Source organism: Macrosteles quadrilineatus, unplaced genomic scaffold (genome assembly GCF_028750875.1).
Source record: "Macrosteles quadrilineatus isolate MER2022 unplaced genomic scaffold, UCM_ALF_1.0 Scaffold_6__1_contigs__length_79288215, whole genome shotgun sequence".
Taxonomy (NCBI): Eukaryota; Metazoa; Arthropoda; class Insecta; order Hemiptera; family Cicadellidae; genus Macrosteles; species Macrosteles quadrilineatus.
Genome location: NW_026542599.1, coordinates 28,988,183 through 29,000,276, shown reverse-complemented (window position 1 = coordinate 29,000,276; position 12,094 = coordinate 28,988,183). Strand labels below are relative to the sequence as shown.

General features: G+C 39.2%; 1 protein-coding gene across 1 annotated transcript in view; it reads right to left on the bottom strand.

Annotated features, from left to right (window-relative positions):
• Window positions 1–12,094, bottom strand: part of LOC128997088 (NBAS subunit of NRZ tethering complex-like) — a 57,627-nt gene that overhangs the window by 40,617 nt on the left and 4,916 nt on the right. Inside the window, exons 4-13 of the mRNA XM_054422666.1 lie at window positions 10,548–10,681; window positions 9,905–9,996; window positions 8,878–9,064; window positions 7,686–7,841; window positions 6,383–6,480; window positions 5,201–5,324; window positions 4,694–4,861; window positions 4,172–4,342; window positions 3,749–3,874; window positions 2,319–2,451 (exon numbers count right to left, since the gene is read on the bottom strand). Coding sequence (XP_054278641.1) covers window positions 2,319–2,451; window positions 3,749–3,874; window positions 4,172–4,342; window positions 4,694–4,861; window positions 5,201–5,324; window positions 6,383–6,480; window positions 7,686–7,841; window positions 8,878–9,064; window positions 9,905–9,996; window positions 10,548–10,681 — 1,389 coding nt within the window. The remainder of the gene's footprint in view (window positions 1–2,318; window positions 2,452–3,748; window positions 3,875–4,171; window positions 4,343–4,693; window positions 4,862–5,200; window positions 5,325–6,382; window positions 6,481–7,685; window positions 7,842–8,877; window positions 9,065–9,904; window positions 9,997–10,547; window positions 10,682–12,094) is intronic.

Below are 12,094 nucleotides of genomic sequence, written 5' to 3'. Positions count from 1 at the left end.
CCTAAATCCTACAGACCAATATGTTTAACCTCATTCATGGTAAAGGCTATGGAGAAGATCATTAACAGGCACGTGAGAGATGAGATTCTCATGAACTCAAGCCTGAATGTGAACCAACATGCCTTTATGATGGGCAAATCGACTACAACAGCGCTTCATAGCCTGGTAGTGAGAATAGAAGACACATTAGATCACAAGGAAATCCTAGCAGGAGTCTTCATGGACATCCAAGGAGCCTTTGATAATGTGTCCTATCAGTCAATAGAGGAAGCACTTACAAACAGAGAAATTCCTCAAGAAATAGTGTGCTGGATAATGGCTCTGCTCCAAAGCAGAGAAATATCAGCCACGGTCGGAGACTCGTCGGTTATAGTCGAGGCCAGAAGAGGGTGTCCGCAAGGAGGAGTTTTATCTCCCCTGCTATGGACACTTGTGGTTGATGGCCTGCTGAGAGAAGCTGAACAAACAGGCATTGACCTACAGGCATTTGCAGATGATCTAATGCTGACAGTGAGAGGGAAACACAAAGGTACCATTGAGGACCTTACCCAGCGGGCGGTATACTTCATCGACAATTGGTGTAACACAAAGGGTTTGACAATCAACCCCACAAAAACTGAAATAGTGACCTTCACGAGAAAAAGGAGAACCAAAATCTCCCCACCCCAAATTAGGGGAATGAGGGTCAAGTCAGTCAAGGAGACTAAATATCTGGGTGTATACTTAGATCAGAAGTTGACTTGGAACCGGCACATAGATCATGTCATCGCCAAGGGAACAGGAGCCATGGGCGCCTGCAGAAGAACATTTGGCAAAAAATGGGGTCTCAACCCTAGACTGATCTGTTATACGAAACTATAGTTAAACCTATGGTGGAATACGCAGCCCTGGTGTGGTGGCAGAAGGCAGAGCAAACTGGGGCAGCTGCAAAGCTGCAACAACTGCAAAGACTTGCTTGCACAGGGGTATGTGGCACAACAAGATCATGCCCGACAGTGGTGATGGAGTCAATTTTAGGTGCACTCCCACTCGGGCTGGATATAAAGAAAAGGGCAGCATTAACAGCCCTGAAGACTTGTAGTAAATGAGAAATATCTTCTTTGAGAAGGACGGGTCACATGTCAATCCTAAGGGAACTCCCAAGTTTAGATATGGAAATGACGGTCTCAGATCTTATGATTAGGCAGAACGACTTTGATAAACCCTACCAAGTGGCCATTGGAGACAGAGGAGAATGGCAGAAGGTAAGGGATAAAACAGGAAAGTCGGCGATGGTGTTTTACACAGACGGATCGCGGAGGGAGGGCAGGTCGGGACTTGGAGTGTATGGGATTGGAACCTGCCTCTCAAAGGCCCTCGGCGAAACGCCGACTGTCTTCCAGGCGGAAGTCATGGCAATAGAGCATTGTGCGAGTCTGCAGCTGGATAAAGGCCTGAAGAGGAGAGGGGTGCTTATCCTCTCAGACAGCCAAGCTGCTCTCAAAGCAATTGACGCCTGCGTGGTGGAATCTAAAGTTGTGCAGAGCTGCAGGAACACCCTCAAGGCCCTGAGCGAACACAACAGCATCCAACTTGCATGGATCCCAGGTCACGCTGGGCACGAAGGCAACGAAAGGGCTGACGTCCTGGCGGGCGAGGGGGCAAAATCCGAACTCATTGGGCCTGAACCATGCTGCGGAGTCCCAGTGAGCAAGGGCCAATCAAAAATCTTAGCCTGGGCAAAGGGAAAACAAGAAAAGGTTTGGGAAAATACCCCAGGCCTGAGACAATCAAAGATGCTAATCAATCCTCTTAGTAAGGAATGGAGAAACATCTTCGACCTCCAAAAAGAAGAAATAAGCCTCCTGATAGGTCTACTTACAGGGCATGGCTATGTAAGGAAGTACCTCAAGACAATAGGACTTTGACAGACAGATCAGTGCAGATTCTGTCTCTACGAAACAGAATCAGCTGAGCACATATGGCTGGAATGTCCGGCGATAGCCCATAAAAGGTTGAAACACCTAGGAAAGGCATTCCCGAGGCCTACTGAAATAAGAGAAATGGGTGTGCACCAACTGATTGGCTTCGCAAGAAAACTTCGGTTGGGTGACTAAACAAAAAAGGGTGCTACAAAAGATCTTGTAGGTCGAGGTAGCAAGGAGTAAGAATATCCCAGCCCCATGAGAGAAAAAAAAAACCTCCATTTGCAAACATTTTGAGTTCATCTACAGTCGGTGAGTGATATTTCTTTCATTATCCATAGCTTAGGAGTCAAAACGTGCAGTTTGACAATAAATAGTTTGGTATTTATTTAAATACTTAGTTAATTTACGTACCACTAAGCTCAGCCAGTGAGGAGAGAGAAGTGATTCTGAGTCCAAACTCCGTCAATTTCCTGGCAGCACTGAGGGTGTCAGGGACTCTTTCGCGGCATTCCTCAAACACCCATCCTCTCTTACTGATCTTGCTCTGCACCAATATGTCACTTTTTAGTAAAATAGCAAGCTATACCTACTATTTTAATATATTATTATTACAGCCTCCCTTTTGTTCTTTTATTGTAAAATATAAGTTTTACTAGCTTTATTAAATACTGGGTGAGGCAGTGGCACGATTTTGAAAAACCACAAACAATTCATTTAGTAAAAAAGGATAGTTGTTTTAACATAAATCCTAAGTACATGAGTGGAAATTTATTTTTCACCTTAAAAATAATTATAATTTTTTAATACAGTGTCATTAAAATGGCGTAGTTGGTTTTGCACGCATTGTTGAATTACGAATTTAAATCAGCCCATGACCTTTTTTTTTTTAGCGTTTGCATAACGTCTGCAATTGTTTTATAGCGCTTTGTCGTGCTAGTAGTGGCTTCAAAGTAGTTATTCATCCAATAGAGGATAGCTTTCCTTGATGGTAAGGGAGTCCGCAGCGTTAGACTGAACTCATAACGGAAAGTGCACTGAACACAAACCATAATATCCACGTTTTTGTAATATGCATTTACAGCAAACTCGTGTTGTGCACCCGTCCAATGCTCTATGGCTACTGAAATTTCCACTTGTCTAGACGCCTATGGTAATTTCCCTCGTACTCTAATAGTCCCTAATTCCTTGTTAGCTGGTATCGGAATCGTGCTGTTTCACTGCCTCACCCTGTATTTTGAAGAGAGATTGAATTAACCAAGTTTAACTGTAAAAATTAGAGTTCAGAGGCTAATAGATGCTCAAATAAAAGTTCACAACACATAAAACTGATATTTTGTCCTAATATAAGACTTTCTCACAGGGTAGATTGAAGAGAACATGATTTTCTATAGATCCTACAGACATTGTAAAACTTGTCAGTCATCATCCATTTATGGACATATTTGTGGGTTTAACTACAAAATATAATATGATTGAATTATTTTAATACAAGTTGAAGTGACATTATTTAGATAAGTCAGTAGCGCAATGAACTACAAAGTCATAGCAGCGATACTCTGGGTTCAAGCTTCAATGCCAGTCCATTCTTAAGCCTCATTCCTGAAACTGGTAGATTGTTTGGTTACCGATAGCCTTGAATTGCCGCCTGTCGAATATCTTTGTGAAATCAGCTTGTTTCTTACTTGTCCAGCCATTTCTGATTGGATACTCAGACGACTTGACATTCCTTGACAGATCATCTGTGACTGGACTAGCCAATGGCTTTATCCTGGACCAGCTCGTCAGCTTTGCTTGATAAGTTTCACACACAGGTATGAAGCCTATTTTATATAGCTACTCACCAGATAAGCTGTGATGGTCTCTTCTGTTACCGGACTGTTGTGCCACTGACTCTGATAGACTCTGTCACAGTCTAGTCCATACACTTCTGCCAGGTGAAGTGCCTCCTCAAACTCTTTTGCATTTATCTACAAACAAGTTGAGTGTTGGTTACAAAATTGATTTTATGACAAGCATCTTCATATGAGACTTGTGCTCTGAAACTATGATGAGTATTAGAACTAGCATTGATTACTGCAAACACCAGGGTCCAGCTTATCCAAACCACATGTCTTATGTCTAACTGTAAAATATTTCATAAGAAAGATTTTTACTAACATTCCCACTATTAACAATCCACATATTTTCTCATAAGTGTGTAAAATGCTTAAATTTAGATGGCAACAATATTAATGCCAGTTAGGCGTCTCCTAGTGAGTATTCACCTTGCGAGAGAACAGTTCCTCGGGAGTGGTGCTCTTGATGCCTCTCAACCGATAGATCTTCTGTTGAGACCGAGCTCTACGTCTCCGAGGCTGAAACCTCTCCATGTCCGTCAGCCAGTAGAGCACAGTTGAGAACATTGACTGTTCTTCTTCTTCCACCTCGTTGGCATCCTGTAAAAAACATAATATAGTAGAAACCCGATTACCTAGATCAATTGGGACTGGATCCATTAAAATATGTAACAGATTATCGCAAACTTTCAAACACTTCTTTAAACTTTATTTAACTGGAAAATTTTATATTTTTATTGATTGGAGATTGGATAATTGGCGTCGTACAGTCAACTTAGTTGTAACATCTGACGTCAGTACAACATTGTCTTCAGTAAAGTAAGCACATCCCTTATTCCCATTCTGTATTCTCTCAAACCTGGTATAGCTTGATGGCGGTTGTAATTGTATTTAGAGAACTAAATCTTAACAACTCATATTCCAACCATTGTAGTTTTATGAAGGCCTCACCTGACCATTGCCTGTTTCACATTCCAAGACTAGCACTCCTTTCTGCGAGGTTGACGGTGATAGTCTCGGCTCTCCGCAGACAAACTCCGGCTTCTCACCGAGCATGTTGCGTAACTCCTCCAGGTCACAAACGCTTATAGCACCGTTACCTCTTGCTATCATAACTTTCTGCATAATAGAAACAATGGTGTATTGTGCTGTTTTTTATTCAGATGAGACACAATATCATGTTAGCAAATTTTGTGTTTAACAATTATATAAAATACCTTTTAAAAACAGTGACTATGACTATGACTAGGCTTTTTGATCCAGCATTTTACCAAGCAGCTGTTTCTAAATGGGAAAAACCTCTTCAAAGGAGTGTTTTTAAGGGAAGGCAAGTGGCTGATTAGGAGCACCTTCAAAAAAATAACAGAGAATTTTGACTTGCACAATCTGAGTGGCTCTTTTAACTATGTTCTATCAATATAAAACTAGCTGCAGATATGTTTACTTCAGTATCTGTACCTGTTGTGGCCACCAGCTGATGTCTACGGGTAGAAAGTTTTGCGGCTGAGAACTGCGGATACTGTCGTCATCAGGCTGGACATCATAACCAGGTTGCTCTCTAAGAGACCAAACCCCTCGCAACCTGTCAGACAAATTGAATTGAACCAAGTTAAATTAAAATTTGCAGGTGAAATCATAATATTGTAGGTGAGATGCCTATGAAGTGTAATCTTACCCGATAAAATAATTGACTTTAGTGTCTAAACTGTTAGGCTTTGCGATAAGCTAAAGATCGATGGACCAATTACCAAGGTGGTACAAAAGACTTTTTTTACCGAAGTAGCCTAGAGAAGTTAAATTACAAACACAGTAGCATCTCAAATCATCTGATATAAACAGTGTTAAGTTAGCATACCTAACCAAACCATCTCACCTACTAAGCCGACACACTAGTAAATTACACTTGTACGGGAATCAAACCTGTGCGCACGGAAAGACTCAGAGCTACACTCGTCAGTGCAATTTAGTGATTTTAGTACACACCTTCAAATCTGAAGGTTGCTGGTTCAACCAAGATAAATTATTAAGCACGGGTCACACTAGGCTGTTCGCCAGCCGATGGTGATCAGCAGCTGGCACCAGCATCACCGGCTCACCAATCCAGGCTGTGTCAGCTCAGTGTCAGCTGCGAATTTTGTGGTCACATTAAGCTGACAGTCGCGGCTTCTTTATATTCCCCGCTGATGCCAGCCTAGTGTGACCCGTGCTTTACCAGACCACCCAGATAGCATGTGTCATTGGGCTGTCAATCAATGATGCTTTCCAACAACAGGTCGACGTTACATAGTAACAAGACCAGAGTTTGGACCGCTCCCTTACAAAAAGCGTTAATAAATCCCTCTAGCATAGATAGATGAATAAAGGCAGTATTTGACAGTAACGCTCAGTGATGAAATTTAACGAATCACTTGAGCACTAATAGGTGCTAACTAACGTACTGGGTACGCCAAAACCTATTTAAGAATTTATATGAGAATATTGTTTAAATGCTAGAGAGATTTAACTTCTTATAATTCAATATAATCCCCAAACACAGTCGAGCATTGGATGACAGAAATCCTCGTTTCAACAACCTTTTGTACAAATGATTCTCTTGTTATTTTCAAAATTATTGTATAGCAGAATGTTAGGCAGGTGTACCTGAGGGATGGTAAATGCCACACGGAGATGGATCCACAGGTGTGAAGGCATGCTAGCAGCTGAGACTCAGGACAAATGGCCATTTTAAATACCACACTCTACAATCAGAAAATGTTGGAGTTAGTTACATAAACACTTTCACTACTGAGTGACTCTGTGGTACAAGAAAACACTTACAGAGTGAAATAAACGTTTATCAACATTTACATAAATTTATCTTTAGTCAGTTTTAAAACAAATTTTGTGTATGTCTTTTTGCCTAAAATGGTTTTACACATTTCTTCAGGTTAGGCCTGAATGGATGGGGCTTCATCACATAAGCAGCCTTAAAAAAATAATTGAATCAGAAAAAACAAAAAAGGCATTAATGATTAGCACTATTTGAACCTCGGACTAACCTGGGGGCCATAGCTCTATCACTAGACCACCCCAACTTAAGTCAAGTACAGTTTATTATTTCAATAATATTTGTTCAGCACAAAAAAGGTAGGATGAGAATGCAGTGCATAATTTGATTGGACCATCTTTAATTGACTACTGTAAGGTTTGGGGTGTGGATCAGTAACTTAGCTCAATAGGCTTAGGCCTACATTGATTGTGAAATTTACTACCAGGATTCTTAAGACAAGTTACCGTCTCTATACCTAACTCACGTTGATCAATCTTAATGTAGGCCTAATGCTTAATAATATCATTGACTCAAAGTGGGAAGTGTGTTTTTTATGTTTTAAGTACTCTAAGCATTGATATCAAATATAAACGTTCCTCTAGTATTTTAAGGTTGATTATACAATCTGCACTTTGATTCATGATTATTAAACTAGAGTTTTAATTTGACAAAATAGTTTTAAAGTTTTTGGATAAGACGAAATAAATGTAGATACTAAACCAAACTGAAGATAAACATAAGTATTCTAAACATTCTAGAGCTGATCCACAACATGCTCATTAGGCTACCATTAGTTTTTTTTCTTTTTTAATGACGTTCATCCAATGCATGTATTGTACATAGCACTTACGTACGATGAATAAAAATTATTGATTCGAAAGGTTGACGAATCTATAATGAAGTATGTTTAAGTTTATGTTTGTTCAATCTTAACGATTCTTAACAATCCTATGTTGTTAAGACATCATTATATTAAGTGTATTATTTAGGCGGGTTGTTTAAATAGGCAATTACTTTTTCAAAACAAGTTTAGTGGAGAGATTACTTAGTGGTGACCTCTTATTCATTAAAAAGACACAACACTTAAACTAATCCTTCTCTAAAAAATTGCATTTAAGAGTAAATCATGCTTACAAAAGGGTGATATTTATAGAGGGACGAGAACCAAGACATAAGGCCTTTCCGAGACTCTATTCTTCCAAGATCTTCCGGCGATGGAACCACACGTCTATAGTAGGGGTGATCATTAAGTAATCTCCAAGCACTCAGACCCCATCCAACTGGCTCTGTCTGAAACACAGGAAAACAATAAATAACCCTACCTAATAAGGCAAGTTCATCTTGTATACATTGAAGTAGGAGTAAATTTGTAGGTTGTCAGCATACAACCTATGATGGTAGTGAGTTTGTGATATGTTCCGTGATGTCATAATTTCAATTGAGAACAATAGTGGGCAAAGAACAGATCCTTGAGGAACACCTCTAGGGATCTGCTCCCCAGGAGAACATTAATCACCAACTTTGATACACTGCCAACGATCAGAAAGATAATACTCAATTTATCAGAGAAGTCAGCCAAGCTCAGTTTAAGGAGCTTGACATACCAGCTTGACATGTCTCAGCAAATGTCAGCAAATGATGTGTTTAAGGAGCTTGACATGTCTGTTTGACATACCAGACACAGGGGCTGAGTCGCCCCTGTGTCTGGTATGTCAAACAGAGGAAGAAACGTTGCAACACATCCTCCTTCATTGCACTCGCAAGTTGGATATCAGAGATGAACTGAAGAAGAGACTACAACCTGACTGTACTCTTGGACGAATCCTAACTGATCCCACCCACTGGAGACTGGCCAACCTTGTATATGAGAGACACCGTGCGGTCGGCATTACCTGAAGCTGGATGCACGTACCAAGAAGTAAGAAGTAAGTAAGTCAGTTTAAGGAGCAAGCGAGGATTGTAAACGAATCAAAAGTCTTTGAAAAGCTAACTAGGGTTAAAATTGTGGCATGTCTATTATAAATTGCACAGCAGATGTCATCTGTAATTTTCAACAAAGCAAAAACTCGGTAGTGCTATATTTAGCGCAAAATACCAGATTGAAAATCCGATTAAAATTCTGGTTTCTCCCAAAAAATTGAGAATTTATCATGCAATATTTTTTTAATGCATTTAGAAAGAGCAGGAAGAATGCTGATTGGTCTGTAATTAGATCGGGTACTAGTGTAAAACTAATGTCAAACCTCTACTCTGATCGCATGACATTGAACAAGCCTTGCTGCATTTATTACTCTGAAAGTTAGGTGAAATTTCCTAGCTGCAGTACCTTGAGATCTAGGTTGCCGTGTTCTGGTGGTGTACAAACATAGAGTAAGTTGTGGACATTGTCCCAGCAGACGGAAGAAACTCCGCCTTTACTGAAACTAAAGTGATGGTACTCAGTGAAGCTGTCCGTGGAGACGTGATAGCTGCGGAGCTCTCCTGCATAGTCCACCAAGATCAGTTCGTAAGGCCTGCGAGAAGAAGGAGAAATGTAAGACGTAACAGTTTATGAAAGTTTTATTCCGTAGTAATAGAGAGTAGCCTAGATTTGGTGTTTCCCAACCCGTGGTATGTGACCACAAGTGGTACGCAGAGGCCATTGGGGTGGTATGTGGTGACGGTCTAGTACAGGTTTCAGACAGGGTTTTTTTGCCAATTGGCTTGTCTATTAATATGCAAGCATGTTTCTTTAAAACATTTTTTCTCAGCTCATTTGCAACGCAGGGAAAATCTACGCATACTGTTAGAAAGATTTTTCCCTGTAGATGTGCAGAATCTCTTTATAAATTAAAATAGGTTCAAAAATATGCAAAAAATTAATTTAAATTAAAAAAAAAATTAACATGGGCCTGAGGGTGCCAAACAGGGTGATAATTTTATTTCCTTGTTGAGGTATCAATAGTGACCGATGGGTTAACTAGCACATTGAAATAATTTTCTTCCATTCATATTTCAATTAGGCTACATGAAGGTTTTGGTAGAAATTAACTACAGCTTGTTCGGGCTGCTGATTGTGCACATATTCAGATGAGAATGTCTCCCATAAAAAACACAAGGCAGAGTTTGTCTGAAGTTTTAAATAATTAAAATAACAAGATTTAACGCATCAAACCTAATATTTTAATTTAATACTGGATGACCAACAAGATTTCTGACATCCGAGGATCATGAAACAGCAGTAGGCCTAGTTTATTGTTACCTTTGATTGTTCCAAGAGCATGACAGTTACCTAACATAAACCTTAATTTATCCACAGTTCTGTTCATTAAGATACTAGTTCTACAGGTTGCAATGAACAAGTAAATTCTCACCATTTTTCCTTTTTTGCCCTTGCGGGAATGAAGAACATTCCCGCCAGACTATGTTCAGGCATCCAAACCTGAGAATCTTTGACATTCTTTGTCTGAAACAGGTCAAAAATTCTGTATTTTATATCGTGTTTCACAAATCAAAAACAAAGTAAGTCAAGTATGACCTTAATCTTATTTTTATTATTTTGAACTTAATTAAGTTTACTGCACAAGATTCAGTTGGTAAATCAGTTAGAATTGTCAATTTCTAAGTTATCTTGCAATCAGTTTAAATTTCAAACTTATTAATTAATTACCATTACCTTCTTAATTACCACTGCGTCGCCGATGACCAGATGATCTGGATAGGCTGTGTCAATCGCTCACATGTTTGAATAAACTTTGCATACACATAGTCAATTCAGCTTGCTGGTTCACCTTATTCACATACAATTGAATGTGTGAAGCAGTGTGAAGCAGGCTTTAAAGTTACCTTATCAATACATAATTAACGTGTACAGTGTATTGTTAAGTGAAAGTAATATTGTTGGGTTAGATGATTAACTCCTTTTTCTGTATGGTTGCTTAATTAGTTGTGTCAAAATGTGTTGGTACAAATCTGAATAACTATGAAGTTCTCTTCTAACAGTAATTAACTACCTACTGGAGGGATATTGAACAAGTTGCTGCCGAAAAGATCGTAAAAGTTGACACCTCCGTTGCAGGACGCGATCGCTAGAACAGTGCAGTCCGGACTCCAACATAACCTTCGCCATTGGGGACTGCCTTCACGAGCCACTGGAAAATATAATCTCACTTCAATAACCGTCAATAGATGACCCTCTATAACTGTCTTAGGCCCAACATTAAACTAAATTCTTAGGTTTATTACTCAGTACAGCTAACTCTTATCAAGCAGTTACAAGCCTATATTGTTCAACAATAATTAAGTTACCTCTTCTGCCACTACTAATACCTTGGCAGGGCAATTGAATGATTTAACTTTTAAATTAAAATCCAAAATGAAAATCCACATAATCCTTGTAAAAGATTTTCTGTTTATTGGCTGTTATGCAATAATTTCACCACGATCATGGAAGACGATAATGATGTCCCCGCGATCGCAAACTACAATGATATTTTTGCAAACTGCAACCGTGGTAGGTGTTCAGGGTATTGCCAGGATTGCAGGAAATGATAATGAGTCTTGGCGTTTTTTTATTTTTTTATTTTACTTTCCAAGGGTCAAGAACCAATTTACAATGTGTTAGATTGACTTAATCTAACTTAAACATATACATACAAAATAATTGTTGACAATGACATTTATTTATTTATTTATTTATTTCCCAACGGTTTACAACAGTTTACAAGAATGTATACAATATTAAAAGATGGCAAAATACATGCAACAGTGAGTGGTAACAGCAAGAACATAATTAATGAACAAAAATTAACAAGTAACAAGTAAATAGATACTATATAATAACAATCTTGAATAACAATAACAATAGCAATAACAAAAATAACAAAATGACAAGGAAAGACGACAAGTTAACAATAAAAATTAGAAGCAGTGAAGATAGTTTTGGATAATAGTACAATGTGGCAAAAAATTTGATTTTACAAAACGCAGAGGATACGCGTCCGGTAACCGGACGTGGATTAGGCGTCCGGCAGTTACTGTCATAACCTAACCTAACCAACCAAACTTGCTGATAGTGAAAAAAATCAAATGAAGGTTCAATTCTCTTCATAACATAAAATTATAAATGTCCAAAATTCTAACAAAAGATGTACAGTTAAGAAGAAATTACATTCAAAGCAAAATCTGTGACAAAAAGTTAAAATACCGATGGGTTTCGAACCGGGGACCTTTCGCATATCAGTCAAGCACTCTATCCACTACACCACGAACACTGATGGCTGAACCTCGTATCATTGTGGTAATGGCGTTACGGGACCCCCTACCGGACGCCTAATCCACGTCTGGTTACCGGACGCCTAATCCACGTCTGGTTACCGGACGCCTAATCCACGTCTGGTTACCGGACGCGTATCCTCTGTGTTTACAAAAACATAGCATGAGAGGTGATACTTGGCAGCAACAACAGGAACGATTAATTATGACTAGAGCTAAGGAAGGTAAGATTCAACAGTTAGTGACTAGAATTATTATCACTTAAGCAGGGAGGCGACCTTTCTCCGGAA